The 22,783-nt window shown below is 36.8% G+C and overlaps 1 protein-coding gene across 1 annotated transcript in view; it reads left to right on the top strand.

The window, feature by feature from the left end:
* The window catches only part of FMN2 (formin 2), a 193,930-nt gene that overhangs the window by 58,353 nt on the left and 112,794 nt on the right, over positions 1-22,783 (top strand). Inside the window, 3 exon segments of the mRNA XM_087967456.1 lie at positions 4,872-6,119; positions 6,122-6,426; positions 8,408-8,552. Coding sequence (XP_087823582.1) covers positions 4,872-6,119; positions 6,122-6,426; positions 8,408-8,552 — 1,698 coding nt within the window.

Below are 22,783 nucleotides of genomic sequence, written 5' to 3'. Positions count from 1 at the left end.
TCTATAGAGCAGTTTTTCAAATAAGCAAACTGTAATGAGTCAAATTTATTTATTTATTTATTTATTTGTCAATCGCTTACAAGATAATAGGTAGAAGTATAAACATAATTATGAACACATGAAATGGATACATATAAGAAAAATAAAAAGAAACAGTAGGACAGGGACGGTAGGCACGTTGGTGCACTTATGCACGCCACCTACAGACCTCTTAGCAAAGGGGTGAGGTCAATAGTAGACAGTCTAAGGTTAAAGTTTTGGGGGTTTGCGGAAGAAACCACAGAGTCAGGTAGAGTATTCCAGACATTGACCACTCTGTTGCTGAAGTCGTATTTCCTGCAATCAAGTTTGGTGCGGTTTACCTTGAGTTTGTATCTATTGTGTGCTCTTGTATTGTTATGGTTGAAAGCTGAAGTATTCATTGACAGGTAGGACATTGCAATGTATGATTTTATATACTATACTTAGATGTTGGGGGGAGGCATGAAACCATTATAGTTCTTTACTAATGTCTCAATATCTTAGTGGATAGATCACCATGAAATTTGCTGTTTATAAAGTGCACCAAGAAACCTTAGGTGATCAAAGAAAGATATGAATAAGTTGTGATCAGCTCTTTCACATGGGTTTTGGTAGAAAACAAATCAGTGTAGTTAACTAGTATCTTACCAGGAATCCTAGTGGTGCAGCGGTTAGAATGCAATATTGCAGGCAAACTGCCCACAGCTTGGAGTTCTATTTTGATAGAGTTTAAGATTGACTCGGTTTTCCAACCTTCTGATGTCAGTAAGATGAGGACCCAGATTGTTGGGGACAATAAACTGACAATGTAAACTGCCCAAAGAGTGCTGTTAAAGGTGGTATAGAAATCTAAGTGCTATTTCTATAGCTATCTCAAATGCATGCTACAGTAAACAATGTTCTCTACAGTGCTGCTGACATTTGTGTTTGTAGATGTTACAGAATGGGTGTGATTTTTTTTTTTTTGAGTCTTTCATATTACACCAATCAACTGTACAGTTAGCTGATGTTTCGTCGCGTTTCTTTCTTCTTATGTACGTCTTTAAAACAAAGTGATCGTCAATGTCTGTGTTTCTTCCTCAAATAAGCAAACAAAGCAAATGCAACAACAGAAAAATCATCCATGATTTTAATTGGAAATTTGATGAATGAAAAAACTGGCACAAAATGTAATTGGAGAAATGAACTAAGTTACCCTCTACTCTCTTGCCATTGTACTGTTTAGAGCTTTAGATTGCTGCTGCTGCTTCTTCTTCTTCTTTTTTTTTTTTGTTGTCTTTTTTTTTTTTTTTTTTTTTTTTTTTTTTTTTTTTTTTTTTTTTTTTTTTTTTTCTTTTTTTTTTTTTTTTTTGGCCTTTTCAAACATCCCAAATCAAAGTGGCTCCAGTGGTAAACACAGGCTTATTTTAACATTCTTGTAGCATGTTATTTGCTCCATGGGATTAATCCCAAATGGCTAATGCAGCAATGTTAATCAGTCAAAATAGACTATGCCTTTATGGAAGAGCAATACAGGTCTTTTCCTGTATACCAGGGGTCTTCAAACCTGACAGCTTTAAGACTTGTGGATTTCAACTCCCAGAATTCCTCATCCAGTCATGTTAGCTCAGGAATTCTGGGAGTTGAAGTCCGCAAGTCTTAAACTTGCCAAGTTTGAAGACCCTTGCTTTACACTCTTCCCAAATTTGATAGTTAATGTTTATGCATTGGTACTACCTATTAAATTTGGTGAAATCAGTTGCAGCTAAACACCAAAGACAAATTGCATTACATCTGTTGTTCTGATATTGTGACTTAATTTGGGGCTGATGTGGTTTTACCTTCTTCAAATTAAGCAAATTCCCAATTCAAAAAATTGTTTTAATAGCATACGCTATTAGTCCTTATTCTTGCAAAAGGAAACTTTAAAAAGCAAATACATTGAGAAGCAAACAAGGAAAGGCAGGTAGAGAATGGCTTATGGAATTCCTTAAACAAAATCTCCATTTAAGTTCATATGATCAGGAGGACAGAGGGGTTAAGAAAAAAGCAGTCAACAATATTCTATGCTGCTTCTGAACTGTTTCTTCCATAGGGATGTAATCGAGAATTTTTTCCAGATTTTTTTTCTTTGCAGCCCTTGCTTATTTTTGAAATTATTCTTTTTCCAGCTTTCCTAACCATAGCAAATTTAATTCCCTTCCATTTTAGTTTGGGGAGTGTTCAAAGAATAGGATGATTACAGCGGTGGGATTCTACCAGTTCGCACCTATTCACTAGATTCTAAGTAGTTCAGAGAACCGGTTGTTAGAAGAAATTACTGGCCTAATCCTATAAGGCAGGAAGGAAACATTTTGGTGTTACTTACAGAAACTGCCTCTCCATTGACCCTTATTACATTCTTGGCAGGACTAGATTTCCTGTCTCAGGACCTTCTCTGGAGTTTTTTCCCCCTCCTTTGCTGGCACTTTGCTTGTGTGGAGTGACCATTTAAAGTTACAATGGCACTGAAAAAAGTGACTTCTGACCATTTTTCACACTTACTACTGTTGCACCATCCCCACAGTCATGAGAAGCCAGGCAAGGAGATGCGTGCCTCGATGTGAGTGATATTGAGCTGGCCACACACAGCCAATAACATGACCACCAAACCATGTTTATTTTTTTAATTTTATTTGGTTTGTCAATTGCTTACAAGGTAATAGGTATAAGTAAAAACATAGTTATGAATACATGGATACATATAAGAAAAATAAAAGAAACAATAGGACAGGGATGGTAGGCAGGTTGGTGCGCTTATGCACGCCCCCTACAGACCTCTTAGGAAAGGGGTGAGGTCAATAGTAGAAAGTCTAAGGTTAAAGTTTTTGGGGTTTGGGGAAGAAACCACAGAGTCAGGTAGAGTGTTCCAGACATTGACCACTCTGTTGCTGAAGTCGTATTTCCTGCAATCAAGTTTGGTGCGATTAACCTTGAGTTTGTATCTATTGTTTGCTCTTGTATTGTTATGGTTGAAGCTGAAGTATTCATTGACAGGTAGGACATTGCAATGTATGATTTTATATACTATATTTAGATCGGACTAAAAGTGGCATAGTTCTTGGTTTTCTAGGTCTAGAATTTCAAGTCTGGTGGCATAAGGTATTCTGCAACGAGTAGAGGAATGGAGAACTCTTCTTGTGAAATATTTCTGGACTTTCTCAACTGTGTTAATATCAGATATGTAATGTGCATTCCAGACTGATGAGCTGTATTTGAGTATTGGTCTAGCAAATGTTTTGTATGCTCTAGTTAGTAGTGTAAAATATTACCAGAGAAAAAGCTACATAAGATTAGGTTAACAACTTGTAATGCCTTTTTGGCTATGTAGTTACAGTGGGCTCTAGCACTTAGATCTTTAGAGATGAGTACTCCAAGGTCCTTTACAGAGTTTGGATCATCAACAATATCTTGACTATTCAGCCTGTGTTTTATTTTCTGATTTTTTTTGCCAAAATGTAAGACAGAGCATTTATTTGTTGAGATTTGAAGTTGCCATTTGTTTGACTATTCTGATACATAGTCAAGGTCTTTTTGAAGGGTAGCAGTATTGTCTGTGGTGTTGAATAGCTTTATATCATCAGCGAAGAGAACACAGTTGCTCTTGATATGATCACAGAGGTCATTTATGTACAGTATGAAGAGAGTTGGTCCTAGAACACTGCCTTGGGGGACACCACTGTTGACAGGTACAGAATTTGATAGGACGCTCCCAATTTTGACCATTTGTTGTCTGTTTGACAGGAATGCTTCTATCCAGTTATGTAGGTGTCCAGAGATACCATAAGATTTTAGTTTTAGGAGTAGGTTGTCGTGTACCACTGAATCAAAGGCTTTACAGAAGTCTATGTAGATTGCATCTATTGCTTTGCCCTGATCGAGTTGTGTAGTCCATATGTTTTTACAGTGTAAGAGTTGCAGATTTCAGGATAGTTTTTTTCTGAAACCAAATTGTTTATTAGCGAGTAGGTTGTTTGTCTCTAAGTGGAGGATAATGGATTGGTTAATAATTGATTCCATGACTTTACAGGTGACATTTACATGTCCACCCAGTCACATGACCACCAAAACACATCCACCACCTAAGCCACACCCACAGAACTAGTTGTTAAAAAATTTGAATTCCATACATGGATAGATGCCCCTTCCACTAATTTTCAACATTTAACTGGATTGGAAAAAATAAAAAGAACTGGGTAAAACATGCACATGCACAGAAATTGTGGAAAGACAAAGTTAAATTCAACATTTTGAAATGGTATTCTTTTTTTTAAATCAAATTTTATTGTACTTTTCCACAATTACAAATCTCTTGTACATTCTTTACAACACTCTGACGTCAACAATTTCACATATATCTATATCATATCATATATATATATATATATATATATATATATATATATATATATATATATATATATATATCTATATATATCTATCTATATTTTAATTCTTATTTCTACTGTCTAACCAACTATGCCACTTATCCCAGATTGTATAATGTTCTGATTCCTCTCTATCTTGCAGTTCCAAAGTAAGTTTAACCATCTCAGCACAGTCCAACACTAAAGGATAGCTACCTATATAATATTATCTATAATATATCTATACTATATGTTATAGGTTGCATATGATTTAAACTTTAAAATAAATGTGTGAGATATAACCCACTCTGAGCATTTAATAGTATTAAGACTTTCATAATGTGTTAAAGTATTCACAGGCTATATATTATCTTTATATGGTTAGTCTCAGTATGTATCAGGCAAAGGTCTTATGCAAAGTCTTATTTTCTTCCTGCATGTTGACTCTTCTTTCCTGTTTCCTAGGAAAATGTTACAATGAAATCAGAAATGCGGGCAAATGAAATTCAGCGGCTGGAGCAAACCATACAGGATTTAAAAACAAAAATTGCTGAGCTAGAGAAACAGTTTCCAGCAACAGAGGTGTTGGTTTCAAGCAGAAGCGTGTGGAATGAGACCCAACAACCGACTCATGAAGGATTACCTACCAGAGCTTTTCAAGAACATGAATTGTGCGCTCTAGTTAAAACTATAACTGCAACATCTGTGCAGACATCTCCAACAGATGATTGTTTAACACACATAATGCCTTCAGACAGTACACTGCCACAAGCACCTCCCCACCTCAAAGGGGATCCAGGTCAAGGGCCAACTCAGCCGTTGCCAACACTTGAGCCACAACCCACCTTTTGCTCTGAAATAGCTTTAGTTTTGTCACCAAAACAGATTTCAGTACAGCTGGATGCTTTCCAGGAACAATTGACAACGCCACAAACTCCATGTTTATTTCAAGAGGAATCTGTGCCATCAGTTCCCCATCTTCCTCTGAGTATGGAGACCATAACATGGAATGAACATTCCCCATCTTTATCTTCTCCCATCACTTCTGCTCCTCTATCTACTGACACTGGAATTTCTCTGCCTGGGGCAGGTGGCCCTTTTTTATCTTCATCGGGTTCACCCCCCTCATCCCTTTCTGCCTCAGGATATTTAGGGTCTTCATCTGACATAGTACCAACCTCTGCTCCATCATTCCCCACCAAAAGGACTTCTTCCCCATCATGTCTGACAGGAATGGACATGATGCCATCTACCCCTTCTTTATCTCCTGCAAGCATCTCTTCTATGCCACCTTTGCCTACGGCTGGACTACCTACCGAGATCTCATCTCTACCACCTTTTCCTGTAACTGGAATTCCACCTCCTCCACCTTTGCCAGGACCAGTTAGTTCCTTTTTGCCAGGGATAGTGCCACCCCCTCCACCACTACCCCCATTGCCAGGCATGGGAATGCCTCCCCCTCCGCCACCTCCTCCACCTTTGCCAGGCATGGGAATGCCACCCCCTCCGCCGCCACCCCCATTGCCAGGCATGGGAGTGCCTCCCCCTCCGCCCCCACCTCCATTGCCAGGCATGGGAGTGCCTCCTCCTCCACCACCTCCTCCACCTTTGCCAGGCATGGGAGTGCCATCCCCTCCGCCCCCACCTCCATTGCCAGGCATGGGAGTGCCTCCTCCACCTCCTCCACCTTTGCCAGGTATGGGAGTGCCACCCCGCCTCCACCACCCCCTTGGCCAGGTATGGGGGGACTTCCACCTCCTCCCCCTCTGCAAGGACCGACAGTGCTGCCTCCTCCACCCCCTTTGCCTGGGGCAGGAGCTCCTCCTTTGCCTGGAATGGGCATGCCACCACCCCCGGCTCCTAGTCTACCACAAGTGTCTGGGTTTCTTCCTCCTCCTTTGCCAACTGGTTTATTTGTAATGGGAATTAATCAGGAAAAAAGTAGCAGGAAGCATGCAATAGAACCTTCTCGACCCATGAAGCCTCTTTATTGGACAAGAATCCAGCTTCATAATAAAAGGTAAACAATATGTTAAAAACGTTGGTCTGAAGCTTTTGAAATGTTAATATCAATTTCTCTAGAACTGTAAATACAGTAAGCCATTTGTCTGTACATTGTTCTTTCTGTAGTGCTATAAATTCAGAACTGTAGCTTAAAGTGCTTTTTCACTGTGTTGGTTTTTAAGCCTTTGTGAAACAATGTTAGGAAGAAATATTACCCTAAATATTTTTAAAGGTAAATACTACCATGTGGTATAGCCTTACCACATAGTTTTTGGCAGGATATATTTATCTTTCCAATGCAGCAATGTGTATTATTATCCTTTCTTAATCATATGTAATAACATGGGTATATTTGGATCCCCACCCCCCATGTATATTGGCTTTTCTCAATGACCAGTTCATACCCAGTACCAGACTCCTTTGTTATTTTTTTTCTTACCTCTTTTTGCTCTTTTTTTCCTCATTGCTAAATTTTAGCAGACCTAAATACATGTCCAAATGGTAGTTGGAAATGAATCAATAACAGACTTGTTCCATGAACAATCTGGACCACTCCCCTCACCCCACCCTCACCCCAAAAACCCTTATTACCATCATTTGTCTGAAAATATCCAAAAGTTCCCTCTGGTAGCAAGTTTGAAGACTGATAATGGGGAGAATAATTTATGCACACAGTAGAGAACCAGAAATTGTTTGGATTTGCTAGAAGATAGTATGAGTGAACAAGGATATGTTCTGTTTATATGTTTTAGAACTGGTGCTCAGTTTAGGAGGCAGTGCTTTTACCTTCAAATAAGAAATGACAGATATTGAATAAGTTGATCTGCTTTTGAATTTCACTCTCCTCATGAAGAAGACCAAGTGGTTTTAAGGAAAGGGTTGATTTACACATGCTCAGAAGATTATTACTATTTTATAAGCTCTTTAGAGCTTGAGGAAGAAATCTGTGTTATAGGCCTTCATAATGCCAAACTTTGCATATTGAAAACTTTATAATAGGCCTTTGTAATATCAAACTTTGCATCATTGTGTCATTTTGCAGGAAAAAGCTTTTTCTGTGTTAGACTTTTGAGTAATAAAATTTCAAAGACTTGTTCTATAGGGATGGAGAGCAACTTCAGTGAGGCTACTTGAGAAAGGAGGTCTCAGATGAGGGCCATACATGATAGAACCTTGTACCTTCTATTTCTTTGAGTGTCTTGTTGGTTTTTGGCATTTCTGAAATGTAAATCTCCCATCCATTATCTAAGTGGAATTTGTACCTTCAAATCACTATACCTTGTGCAAAGTAGAGAACCAAGCATATTTTCAGACAAATCACCCAGTTCTTAACTTATACATGTTCTTTACTTTCACATTTAAAATAAGTTCTAGGCTGATCAATAAAAAGTATAAAGAGAAAAGGTCCGAAGATGAGGCTGAGTGGCTGTGAAAAGGATAAAGGTATAACAGTGCTAGGAAAATCTCAAGAAATTGGGAGAAAAAAAATTATGGTTACTCAATATGAATTTCTTTCAGAAATAATCTGTGAGCTATGCACTAGTTGATGATGCTTGTTGAAAATTATAGAAAATCATAATAGTTATCATTATCAGACAATGCATTATGTAAAGTTCATGCTATATTTTCTGAAAATGTTTTCTTTTTGTTCTTCTCCTTAATTATATTTTTGGCTTACTATTCCACATATTATTTTTCTCAACTATTGTAATAATCATGGAAAGCAGCCTTCAGTATGAATCTGATAATATATAAGTTATTGCATGTCTATATTTAGTATAAATATAGATCCCACTGAAAAGTACTATCTATATGTCGTGCAAAAAATTGGCAACATATCTCTTTTATGAATCAGAAAGTTTTGATATTTTTGTAGTTCATTTTCAATTGGAAAAATGAATTTAGCAATGAAACTGATAATTCATCTATCTTCATCCCACCATTTTGTGACTATTTAGTCTGATGTTGTCCTACATAGGTCTTTTGCTTAACTTTAGAGATTCTAGTGCTTCACTTGTGTGGGAAAAAATTGAAGAGCCTTCAATAGATTATCATGAATTTGAAGAACTGTTTTCTAAAACAGCTGTTAAAGAGAGGAAGAAACCTATTTCGGATACCATCACCAAGACAAAAAATAAACAAGTGAGTATTAAATTATACTTTTCTTTAGAGGGAATTAGAAAACTTTGGCTAAGTCTACTGGAAGACAGCAAGCATGAGTAGGAGATCTGTAAGTATTTCACGATTGCTTCGTGCAGCAGTCTGAAGGGAGACGGAGATACATTCAGTGGAAACAAATGGTTATGAACAGTGCTATGTTGAATATATGTATTTGGCTAGAAAGGGAGAATAAATGTTAAAATTAAAAACAAAATGTACAAGGCAGAATAGAGAGAAGATACGACGTAGATATTAGATGTATAATAGCAAAAGATAGGCAAGGAATGGAATGGAGAGGGAGATGAACCTCTTTTTCATTGGTTCTTGGGTCTGATCAGGTTTAGGGTACTGGTGGATAAACTGAGAATTTCTTGAGGCTTCTTATAATATGGCCAATTGAATAAAACTTGGAAACTAATAATAATTTCACTGTTTTTTCCCGGTATTAATTCTTGACAATTATTAATGAATGTGTATGTGTGTATGTATGTGTGTATATATATATATATATATATATATATATATATATATATATATATATATATATATATATATATATATTTAGCATATATCATATACATATACATATACATATACATATAATATACATATATATATATATATATATATATATATATATATATATATATATATATATATATATTATATATATATTTATATATATATATACTATATTCATGTATGGTATTCAGCTTTGTTCGGTATTTTCCCACGTCATTGTAGTTGTGCTTTTAAAGTTGTAGCAATGTTTTGGCAGAATCTCATCTGCCATCATCAGGCTTCTGTATTGTGTTCGTCTGATGAACAAAGCTGAATACCATACATTTAAGTACCATGAAAACTTAAGAATATATATATATATATATATATATATATATATATATATATATATATATATATATATATATATAAATTTGATATTAGTTTTAACAGTTTGAGTGCCAAGCATTAGAAAGAAATGGTGTACGAATGTATAAATCTTTGCTATGCAGGCTTATCACTTAATATATTTAGTTTTTTTCAGGATTTTGTTAGTAACTAGAACTTATTTATTTTTATTTTATTTATTTATTTATTTGATTTGTCAATCGCTTACAAGATACTTAAGGTGATACAGTGTAGACAGCTAAGAATTCTCCATTTTTACTTGATTTTACTATTTTTAGACAATTGTTGGTCAAAAGCACTTTGCATCTAAGACTGATATCATTACAATTAGTGGAGAAACATGAGGTAACACTATACCAGGGGTGGGATTCTACTGGTTCTGTCCACTTCTGTAGAACCGGTTGCTCTGAATATCAGCAAACAGAGAGCATACATAGAACCAGTTCTATGTTTTCTGCTGTTTTGGCCCAGCCACCTGCCCAGGCTCTTACCTGACCTTTATTTCCTGTGTTTTCAACCGCAGCTGTTTTGCGCGACATAGCTGCAGTTGAAAAAGCAGGAAAAAAGGGCTTTTCCAACCACTGCGCACTTACACACTGCGCTGCTCAGCTGTCCGGGCAACTCAGCAGGTTGTAAATTGCACTCACACGACTCGTGGGCACGCATGTGCACGTGACACAGAGCGACAGAACCGGTAGTTATACCGGTCAGATCCCATCCCTGCACTATACCAATAGATGAAAGAGCTGAAGAACCAAGCTGAGGATAGATCCTGCTGGAGAAAATCAATGAGATATTTAAGAATCAACACTGACTTGATGGCACATAATCATCAATCATGTTGATATCAGATTGCTTGAACAATTATATTCTTCTTTTGAAATACTATTTATCTTTTAATTTTCTTCTCTCTATTCAGACCTAGAATATCTCATGACTGCTAATGACTGTTCAAGGGATCAGGCAGATAAGCAGTCTTCCACCTAGGAATCTTTTAATTGATTTGAGCCCATTCATAGATAATTTGCATCTAAATGTTTAGAAACACAGCAAAAATTATCTTTTGTATTGAGTTGACAGTGTAATAAGATATAGATATAATGTAATAAGATAGATAGATGATAGATAGATAGATAGATAGATAGATAGATAGATAGATAGATAGATAGATAGATAGATAGATAGATAGATAGATAGATAGATAGATAGATAAATAGAGATAGATAGATAAATAGATCGATATATAGAGATATAGATAGAGATAGAGATAGAGATAGAGACAGAGACAGAGACAGAGACAGAGATAGAGATAGAGATAGAGATAGAGACAGAGACAGAGATAGAGATAGAGATAGAGCAAAGTGGCATTTCTGGCCAAACATAGCGTGTTGCTTTATCAAGGCAGTAAGCACATCATTAAATGAATACTCATGGAATTCATTCATTTTCGGGACTGTGAGACCGGGTATTTCTTCCTAGGAATTCTAAATTATAAATATGCTTATTTACATTTTAGCATTGAAAATATATAACAATGTAGAACAGCTAGAAATAGGAATCAGAATGTAGTATTTCTGGTTTTTTAAAATAGAAATAAGTAGGAATTTCAATTATTAGGAGAATCTGTGTACATTAAGTACACAGCTGACATTGTTAGAACAGTTGCTCAGCTTTTAAATATATCTGTTTGTATAGAACTCGGTTTTGCTTTATAGAGATTTTTTAAATATATGTGAAATTAAATAATTTGATAGTTTAAAAGGTGCATTTTTTCAGTGTTATTTATGATAGGGATGCTGTATGTTAAAATAAAAGTGTCTGTAACATTTTAAGTTCATTTGACATGAAATTTAGAAACACAAACTTCTGCAAACAATAAAATGATGGCTACTGAGTTGTGTTTTGCAAACAGTGATTAAATAGGCAGGCAGTAGTTGTGGTTAAACATTAGGGGCTGTGGTTTCAACGTCTGGCAGGATTTGTTTTCTTTTGCAGTAGTAAGCATTTTATTGTATTATTTTTAAAACTTGGAGCAGAATATCTTGAAAGGTCTCTAAAAGGACATGTTTCTTTTACAAAACAGGTTTATTGAAAATGTAATTGAGTTCTGATAAAAATATGAATGTCTGTGGGAATATGGTGCTGATGTACAGTACAGGTAGTCCTTGACTTACAATCACAACTGGGTCCAAAATTTCTGTTGCTAAGCAGAAATTTTACGACTTTTTTTTTTGCCACAGTTGTTAAGTGAATCATTGCACTTGTTAAAGTTGTTAAGTGAATCTGACTTCCCCATTGACATTGGTTGTTGGAAGATCGCAAAAGGTGATCGTGTGACTCTGGGACATTGCAACCATCATAATTATGAGCCCATTGCAAAGCCTCCGAATCTTGATCGCATGACCATGGAGATACTGCAATGGTCGTAAGGGTGAAAAACGGCCATAAGTCACTTTTTTCAGTGCCATTGTAACTTCAAATGGTCATTAAATGTATGGTTCTAAGTCGAGGACTACTTGTAAAGAGAATTTGACGTAATTAATCAAATGCAATGAATCAATTTTAAAAACATGTATGGCCACCCATTTTACACATCAGGGGTGTCAAACTCAAGGCCCCTGCCTTCCCATTTCCAAGGCCATTGGGGATGGGGGGCAAGGGGAGCAGTCTTTGAGGGAGGGGACTGAGTGTGCAGGGGCTGCAGGGTGGTGGTGACTGGCTGGGCCGTCTCACAGCAACCCCTCTTTATACTTCTGGGGGATCAGGCCATGGCACCCTACCTGGTCCCATCCCCTTCTGCCAGAGACTCCTCTATCCCCCCCCACCCTGCCTAATCCCCCATGAGCCATGCCCAAGCTAGCCATGCCCACCCATTGGGCCATGCCCACCCATTGGGCCATGCCCAGCCGGCCACACCCACCCGGGCAGCTACAATGCTGATGCGGCTCTCAATGAAATTAAGTTTGACACCCCTGTTGTACATCAAAGCTCCGGTGACTCCCAAACAGTGAGAAAACACAACAGAACAGTAAAGGCAATATACAAAAAAGAAAAAAAAATGATAGTACACCAAACAACATTCCCCAACCAAAACATAATTGCAGATGTTTGGCTCCAGCCTTACCTGATATCATTGACTGAGGGAAAAGATCTTCTGGAAAGCTAGAAGAGTTGGAGTTTCCTTGATCCTGGGAGAGAAGAGTATTCCATAGCCCAGAAGACCGTACAACCTAGATCCTACTAGTTGACAACATCTAAGGGAGAGACCTGGAGCTGGGCTGCTCTATTTAGCCTGGTAGAATAGACAAATATCCTTAGGGAAAGATCTGTGCCATGCAGGTCTTTAAGAGTAATAACCAGCACCCTCAACTGCACCCAGAAAGAAACTGGGAGCCGGTGCAGCTCCTACAGCAATAATGTACTATGGGAAAACATGTACATGCTGCATCCTGGACCACTTGTAATTTCTGGATGTTCTTTAAAAATGGTCCTATGTGCAATATATTACAGTCATTTAACCAGGAAATAGCATAAGACATAAGTGAGTGTGAGCAAGGTCTCCTGGTCCAGTGATTGGGCAGAACCTGGAACAAAAACCTCTGCAAAAGTTCCTGGCTGGATGTCATCTACTTGTCTAAATAGAAATAGAAATAGAGAGTAGGAATAGGAATAGGATTAGGATTATTGTCACTTTGAACGTACACTAATTGGCATACATTAAAATGAAATTTCATTGCATACAGGGTGACCCCTCAAAGGGTCACCACCTCCAATATAAACCAGTGGCCCCCAACCTTTTTTGTGCCGCGGCCCGGTACCGGCATCACAAAATGATCCGCGGCCCAGTACCGGCATCAGCACGCATGACAAGGCAAGGCGAGCCGAGCAACCGGCCAGCCAGCCGTCCCCCGCTTCTCCCCACCACCTTCAACTCCTCCTTTGTACCTTTGTCAATGGGCTTCGCTTCGGGATGGCTTCGGGACGGTCGCTCGGCTCGCCTTGCCTTGGGTGCTGAAAGAATCCTCGCGCCTTAGTTTCGTTCGAAGCCCCCCCTTCGATGAAACTAAGGCGCGAGGATTCCTTCAGGACCCAAACGCCGCTTTCCAACCGGAAAAGCTCACCCGGAAACACTTTCTCGTCAAACAAGATGGTGGCGCCCAGCAAACCGGCGGCCCGGTAGGAAATGTTCCACGGACCGGGACCGGTCCGCGGCCCGGTGGTTGGGGACCCCTGATATAAACCACATAACCATGATAAAATAACTAAATAGATAGATTAACACAAGATTATGCATATACTAAATATATACCCACCCTGACATACACACACAACCATGTGAATAATGCATCTGAATTATACTGAATATCTTTTTTTAAGAAAAAAAGATTCCCTGACCATTTGCCTTGTAAAGAAGTCTGAAATCTGATAATCAATCACTCCTGTTATAGTCATAGAAATAATTAAGTTTGTAAAGATTTCCTGCTAGATCTTTGACTAGTACTGTAGAGTCCAGCTTCTGTTGCTCTAATGAGCAACTTGTCTCATTAAATAGACCAGAGGCAATGTACAAGGAGAGGGACTTTTGTTTAATCATTTTTAACACTTGCATATTACATTTACGAATATTATATTATATTGCTGTATAAATGAACAAGATACTGGCTTGTAGGTTTGGGGTTTTTTTTAATGCTCCAAAGGAAGAATGTCTAACAAAAACAGTACTGAAAAAGTGATGGAATGAGTCACCACTTTTTGGAGAGACTTCTCCATTCCAGCCGTAATTCAACATGATGATACTATGAGGAAAAGGTTAATCCATTACATTTTAGATGTTCCCCTGAGTGTTCAGAAAAAAACCCTCCAAACTCAGTTGTAACTAATGAATTTGGAATATGATACTATAGTAGCCTTTCCCAGCAATTGAATGTGAGATAAACAGGGGCTACATTTTAGTAGCAAAAAAGGACATTATAATAGTCCAGAGATACATCAGAATTCATCCTTAATTGGTTCCAGGAGGCATGATGAGTATCAAAAACAATAAGTACAAAACCATTTTTTGTCATAGGGAGTAATGTAGTGAGTCATAAGGCAGCTGGCACTGACAAGTTGTAGCTATTCCGTTGAGTACCAAACTCAACTTTGTTTCAAAATGCGTTGAGTACCAAATTAATGAGTTTCAAAGCAGTTGAGTAACAAGGTATCACAGAATTGCCATATTTCAACCTGTCACTATTAGATGTGCTTAATGATGAGCTGTTGCTCACGGTTCTTGCGTTAATAAAATAGACACTGTTTGCTGGAGAATATGCATGGTAGATTGCCCAGTTTTCTTCATGATGAATAGGATGAAAAATCCTCATGTGTACACAGAACAGTCTTCAAGTCATAGACTGTAATTAGGAAACCTTTAGTATGCAGTAGTATGGAAACAGTTCATAATCCAATGCATAGCTGCATTGAGCTGTATGCACATAGAGCTAATACCACTCCTAATAAGAAAGAACAGTAATTCATGACAGCTGAGATAAGGAACATTTAAATATTGAAACATGTTAATGGAGGCATCACAACAAGAATTAAATTTCATGTTCAGAAGGAAGCCGTAATGCCCACCCCTCCTCCTCCTGTGTACATTAGTATTTTTGGCATCATGCTCTTATTTTTATGTAATATTGCAAGTGCAATACTGTAGTGCTATGGGTGAGACTTTTAAAGATTTCTCTTTAGTATTCTTTCTGTCACTGAGTGAAATGCTGCTAGTTTTGTAACTAATAATCAGCTATGTTTAGTTTTTTAACTAAACATAGTTAATGATATTCTGTACAAGGAATTTAGTTTAAAATCAGAATTAGAAAACATTTCTTCACTTGCTTGGATATTTTTTTATTGCTGAGGATTCTCTGATTGGTTCTAATTAGTGAAATGTTTAAATCTGTCTTGCTCTGTCTCTTGTTGTAGAACGCAATGCTTATTTTTACTTATTGCTGTATATGTGAATCTAAACAATATGAGAAATCTTTCATCCAATGTCATACAAAGAAGCATTAACAAGAGCAGTTCTATTTTAATTAGGGATTAGTTCTTTAAAACAACATATGTAATGTATTTCTTTTATCCAGCCAGTTGAAATACTGCAATCTTAATGACAAAAATACAATGAAAGATTGCTTACAATTTGAAGACTTCTGTTTAAAAGAATTTCATATCAGGCAGTGGATGATGGGTAGGGTGAGATGGTAGGAAAAGAGACCAAAATGTTGGGAAAGGGCCATTTTTCCTTTTTTTTTTTTTTTTTTACAAATTTAGAATAGAGAGTAAGCATTCATAGATATAGGAGTTAGATGAAGTTCCAGATAAGCCATAGAAAAATATTTTTTATTGTATAAAAAGAGAACGTTGTGACATCACTAACTGAATTGCAAAGATTGGTAATACATTCTTTGCTGCTGGAAAAAAAAAAGATTCAACCCAAAATGCTGCTTACTATTTGGAAGTTGTTTTAGTCCCCACTAAAACAAGGGTGGAAGGGGAAAAAGAAAGGATGGGTACAAAGTACTGTTTCAACTAAAGGAATGTTAACCAGGCATACTTACGATGTCTCTGTTTTCATACTATGCTCAGTTTCATGGGTTCATTCATTCGTTCATATTTTGCATTTCTAGACTGCCCAGTTCCCTCAAAGAGGTTTAGGTGCTTGTCTTTTTTTCTCTTGAGATATTTACTTTACATCATTTGCACTATTTTAAAACCACAATAAGTACTTGTTCTTTTGTAAAAAGATGTTAATCCAACTAATCCAACATCTTTTGTAAAAAGATGTTAATCCAGCAAATCCAAGCAATATTGTCGGTTAAATGACTAGTATAGCCTTTTAATTTAAATAATAGAAAACATCTCAGGTACTTGTTTTTTTTAAAGGAGTTAAAGAATACTTGTTTAAAAAAGAAATCGGAAGATTTAGAAAATGACTTGGGCAACCAAGGTTAAAAGAAGAAAAAAGTTACATCTGGATGTGGTTACTGGACTTTTGCTGACAAAGATTGATTGAGAGAGTATTTGGACTTTGTTTTTCTTATTCTAAAAAATAAGTTATGAGGAGAAGAAAGAATATGTGTTATTTGGAGTTGGCAATAATCTATTAAAATTATTATCTGCTGGAATGAAGGGGGCAATTGCTTTTTGTTTTTCTTTCCTTTTTTTCTTCTCTGTTCCTTTGTCACATAGCACCACCACCTTCCCCCTACCCCTTTTCTGTATTTTTCTGTTTATATTTTTTGTAGTTTGTATTGTATTGCATATATATATGTATATATATAATATTTTTCAGATGATTTTATTAAATGCTATGTATAGTTTTAATAAAATTATCTGAAAAAATTGTAGAAAACACATATCAGCAATCCACTGTTGCAACTGAACAATTATGACATAAGTCTTAACAATTATAAACATTCTGTGTTGGCACAATATGAAAAAAATGTATTATGTAAACTAATTTTAAAAACATGTAAATACATATAGCTAGGTAATATTTATAGTATTTGGCTAGTAGTTGTCTACAGACTTATTCCCTTGGTGGTAAGAATGCTGGTAATTGAGGTCTACGTAAAATGAAAGTACCAAAGTTAAGATGACACTACCTGTGATGGAATGTGCACTTGGAAAATAGTAAAGAGGAATTTTGGCAGTACAGAGTTTTCCCAGGGAATACATTCTATCAGAGAGAACCCAGATTAAGAGTGAGCAATTCTGAGCTGGATGGGCAAGTGCAAAAAGATTCAGCAAGGCCACATCCTAAAATCTTTCAGGCTATATCGAGTAGTTTAGATTACAGCCATGGTAGTGCAGTGGTCAGAATGCAGCATTGCAGGTTAACTCTGTCGATTGCCAAACATTCAGTCTGGAACGGCTGAAAGTCGACAGCCTTCCATCCTTCTGAGATCAGTAAAATAAGGGCCCAAATTGTTGGAGGCAATATGCTGACTCTATAAACCAGTTAGAGAGGGCTGTAAAGCACTGTGAGGTGGTATATAAGTCTAAGGGCTGTTGCTATTTAGTCTGGCAAGATTCTGTCCATCAGGATTGGACTTTATTGGATTTTGTTGCATCATCTTTGGGCTTGAGTTTGACAACACTTCAATAATATGAGAGGTGAAAGAGCAAGAGGTTGGCTGGATTTATGCATCATGCTAAATCAGAATGTTTAACCATGCTTTATTGAACAAAACATAGTAGCCTATTTAACTCGTAACACTAAACTGCAATAGTTAAATTCACATATGTTAAGCCAAAGCAAATATACTTCATTATGATTAACGTTATACAAATGTAGACCATTGGTAGTAAATTTTGGGAATATACATTTAAGAAAAAAAGGAGTATGTGCCCATTTTGCCAGATTTTGCAAGCCTGAACACAAGCATTTACATTTGTCATTTTATATGTTACTGTTGCATTGTAAACTTGGAGTTGTTTTATAAAAAATTATAATCAACTAATAATTTGGTTGGTTAAAATGAATAATAATTCTGAGACACTATCAATTACAAACGACATTTAAATTTCTTTCCAAAGGAATTTAATTCAAAACAAATTCTTCAGGGAGTTACTATTGTTTTGGAGTAAAAGGATGCACTTTCTTTTTCTCCAAGTGTTTAATTATGTAACATCTGCATTTCATTATATCTCTTTAAGTATTTGACTCTTTTTGCTGGTGTTATCTGTGCGGGAACAAATTTGGCATGTCGTTTGTTTACTGATCAACAATAAGGGCCACTCAACAGTTAGAAACTTGTTCATAGACGTTAATGTTCTGATAATATCTTGGGCTTCTTTTATATTTTTAAAAGTTGTTTTTAAAACATTGTTCCAAATTCTTAACTTAAAAAAGGAGATCTGTATTGTGTCTGAGATGGTTTGATCTTGAGGCAATTTGAATAGCAAACTTTTGTAGTTGCTCAGTTCAATGGCGTCTCCCGTCTGTAGCCTGTGGGCTTGTGTGGCCACAGTTAATAGGTTTATTTTATTTCTAATTGTGGGAACAGCTTTAGGCCTTTATGCTAATATTCATATTTTGAGAATTAGCCATGTATTGTTACAGCCACTGTGCTGGAGGAAAAATGATACTTTAGTATTCATTCAAAATGTTTTTAATTTTAGGAAACATTTAACGTTATATTTATTGGTGACAAAAGCAATTACTATTCTACAAAGAAAGAGGTTTTTTAAATTCATTAGGCTCATGAAACTTTTTAAACAACAAATGAGAACTAAATATTTAGCTTAGTTTGTATAGTTTTATAAAAGATCTTTTGCTATCCACATATTATCTTTGGGTCCTATAAACAAAATATTTGTTTTAAGAAATGTATGTTGCCTTCTCTATGGTTCTTCAAAGAATTTGAGGATTTTATATTCCCTCTGTTGAATAATTATAATATATCACTTCTTAAAGTATTAAGAACCTGTTTTGTGCCATATATGGGTTTTTTTGGGGGGGGTGTTAATCTACCTGGTATTTATCTTCACTGATATTTGTCATCTTGAACAGAGCTCTTTCCCATTATCTGTTACCCAATTCATTTAAATGGGGATGCTGGAGAGTGAAGGTGAAATCTTCCCGAAACAGTGTAGTTGTTGCACTTTTGCACATGATAGTAGCCAATCTCTGCATTAGCAATAAGGAGAAGCAATAATATAATGAGGAGGGCCGAGAACTAAGAAGGCTGCAACTATCTAAACCTCTAATATGTAATTTGTCTCATCTCTTTATGTTTTTATGTGTGGTGTGATTTCTTTTCTCCTTTCTCTAGTGATTTTTATTTTATGTATGTAGTTATAAAAGCACCCAAAGATGTAGTAGTAAAATATATTTGACTCTTTTGGGAAGCTTTAGGCTGAAAGGCCACCAAGCTGAGCTTTATTAAATTATCACAAGGTATCATTTCTTTTGGTGTCATTTGCATGGTTTTGACAACTCATCATCTCACTGTTTGCTTTTCCATTATTCCTGCTTTTACTTCATTGCAAGGAAATAGAGTTGGGCAGAGCAATTTAGGCCAACATGTCCAATCCCTTGCTCAGGACAGAAATCCAAATTAAACCATTTTGTACCGATAGCTTCATATCTTCTTTTTAAGCAACTCAGCTAGGAGAAGTTCAGTAGAATCGGTTCCAGCGTGAACTGTTCTGAAGCTTTTTAACCTTTAATCACAAACTACGTCCTATAATTTAAATCCTTTCCTTTGTCCTGGAATATAGGTCATAGAGGATAAATCTTAAATTCTTTGATGTGACATCATCTCAAGTAACTGAAGAGTGCTGTGGTAGCTTCTCTCAGTCATCTTTTCTCAAAGCTAAACTTACCCAGCACCATTATTCCCTGTTCACAGGACATAGTTTCTAGTCCTCTGCTCATCCTCAGTCCTCTTCTCTGAACCTGTCCCAGTTTTTCTGAATCTGGTGCCCTGATATGAACACAGTATTTTAGAGAGAGTGAAGCTCATCAGTGTTGACAATTTCAATTTTCAATCTGTTATGGAGGATATGGGTTCACTTAGATCAGGAGGGTCAAATTCAAGGCCCAGGGGCTGGATCCAGCCCATGGGATGCTTAGATCTGGCCCATGGGGCCACCCTGGAAACAACAAAGGACTGGCCTGAGGTGCCTCTGCCAGCGAAAATGATATCTCTGCTGAGCTCCGTTTTCACTGGCAGAGGGCAGCAGGAAGTCGTCACAGCTGAAAATGGAGCTCTGGAGCCCATTTTTGCTGGCAGAGTGCTTGGGCCACCACAGACGCCCCCAACACAAATGATGTCAAACTGGCCGTGCCCATTCTGGCCGTGCCCACCCCAGCCCCCGAGGTCAAACACAACCCTGATGCAGCCCTCGATAAAATCTAGTTTGACACCCCTGACTTAGATCAGCTCCTACCAGAACCTAATTTTGAGCACAGTTGTGTATCTGTTTCTCTACCATCATGTGCATATTTCTGCTTGAAAGTGTTTAAATTCAAGCATTAACTACTCTAAAATGAACACACACTCTCACTGACTGAGGAAGTCTTCTATGAACATTCTGTTTTAATGGACTCCAGAGACAACATAATACTTGCTCATTTAACATATAAATGGGGAAAAAATTATTGCTATATTCCTGTTTACTAGCCATTTTGGTACTTGTTCACTCATGGTTGGCAGCCTCATTTAAATTTAAGAACCATCATGTCTGGAAATGATTTTTGTATCATGTGTTATCTCTTTTGTACTGGTGAGCATCTTTAACTCCAGAGCCCTAGGCAATGTTTTATTGTTGTTATATATTTGTTTTTATTTATTTATTTAATGTCAGTTTGCAAGAAAAGCTTATCCAACTACTAGAATTCACATTTGGTTTTTCTTTTTAAAAAAATCCATGGTTTCTTTCCCAGTTCTTAATCTTAGCTGTTCATAATTATCTACTTTATTTTTCCTTTGAAAACATTTGTACATTTGTCTGTTTGTTTTTATAAATGGCCCAGCGTAATTATTAAACTGCACTTGGAAATATGCTACTTTCAACAAATAAAATAAATGTGTAACCCCAAAACACTTCTTGTAAAAATAAATCCTTCATATTTCTGAAAATATGTCAATGTTTTTTTTTTTATTAAAGTTCAGAAGATAAGTGTCCTTGATGGAAAGCTAAACCTCAGTACTTGTGTTCACAAACATGTTTATCAGGAAGACATGAAAGCCAGGGACTGAGAAATGGTATTATGCCAATTCATCTCTGCCAATTTTATTTATTTATAGCAGTCTTTCATCTTGTCCTTCCATCAGACATTGAAGACATAGCTCTTTCCACAGACATTTGGGTTAGATGGAGAGAAGAACTTTGTTGTTGTGTTGTTGTTGTGTGTTTTAATGTCTGGGGGTATTGTTTATCCTTGGATGCTGCGGGTAATATGTGGTGAGGCTTTCTGTGTTTTAATCCTTGTAATCCACACAGAATCACTTGTATGAGATGACTGGATATATTAATTAATTAACTTCTCTTCTGAGTGTAACGGGTGGAAGGAATAATCTTGAGTAACAGGAGGAAAAAGCACTATCAAGGCAACTGTAAGAAAAAAGAAAGGTGGGTCTCGGGCAGGAATGCAACTTGAGAAAGTATGGTCTTATGCAACCAGAATGAGCCCCTCTTGTTTCTTTCTTCAATTTTCCTGCTCTTAGCCACTGGCCAGATCTGATTGCTTGCTTTAAAAAAAAAAAAAAAATCTACCGGCCATGTAATGCTTTGCCTTACCTGTGTTCTCTTTTCTCTTCTTCATTTGACCTTTCTTATAGGATAGTTTGGTCTCTTTGGTATTTTGTAAACCTTCATGATGTACTAGCTTCAGAGCATCTTCTTCACTGTCCTTTTTACTTCTTCCACTGTCTGATGTACTTGCGATACTCCAAGCCCTCCTATTTTCCTTGGTAAATAGAGTCTATCAATATTGCAGTGTGAATGAATGAAGGGTATAAAATCATTGTTATTATTTTTCTGGTCTTTCTATTGAGGACTTTTTAATTCTGCTTGAGTCCAGTCCACTATTCCAGCTGTACCATATAGCTAATGAATGGAACTGCCCAGGTGTTAATCGCCTTCATGGTATTTCCTTCACTAAGTTGGGATTTTAAAATTCATTCTTATGATATACTCACTTCTAACCTTTTTGATTTCAGTGTGCTTGAGGATGTTTGCTTCGTATTTGTAGTTATTGTTTTCATCCAGATTCTTGATATTATTGCCATAGAGCATCTCGATTCCTTCGGTTTTCATTATGTTTCCTCTGTTGATGATGAGGGTGACCCATTTGTCAATCCAAACTCTACTGCAATATCTTGGTTGTATATATGGACAGTGTTGAGCGGTGGTTTTATTTCAGCTGGTGTTTTTCCATACAGCTTCAGATCATCCATGTAAAAGAAGTGGTATAGCCTGGCAGACGTGTATGATATGATAAGTTATGGCTCTTATGATAAGAGCTGCCTTATTAAGGAGATGGGCAGCATTTAAATTTAATGAAATAAATAAATGTTTGATAGTCATGATCTGACTGGATCAGTATTATTGTCAGAGGAATCAGTGCAATAATGGTGATAGTGAGTCTCTTTGAAATATTCCTCTCTTGATATTAACTTCTCCCAAATCACCATGGACCTCGGTGTCTTCTATAGTGCCATTGTTTTTTGCATAAAGTTGCTGATGTTTCTCCTGACTCCTGTTATTTCTAGGCACTTGGTTATCCAATCATATGACAGAGAGTCAAATGCATT

The sequence above is a fragment of the Notechis scutatus genome, chromosome 1 (genome assembly GCF_049901735.1).
Source record: "Notechis scutatus isolate UNSWTSFEM ecotype Mainland chromosome 1, rNotScu1.2, whole genome shotgun sequence".
In the NCBI taxonomy this organism is placed as follows: Eukaryota; Metazoa; Chordata; class Lepidosauria; order Squamata; family Elapidae; genus Notechis; species Notechis scutatus.
Note: the sequence above shows the minus strand (reverse complement) of the source record. Positions and strands in the feature narration are given on the sequence as shown.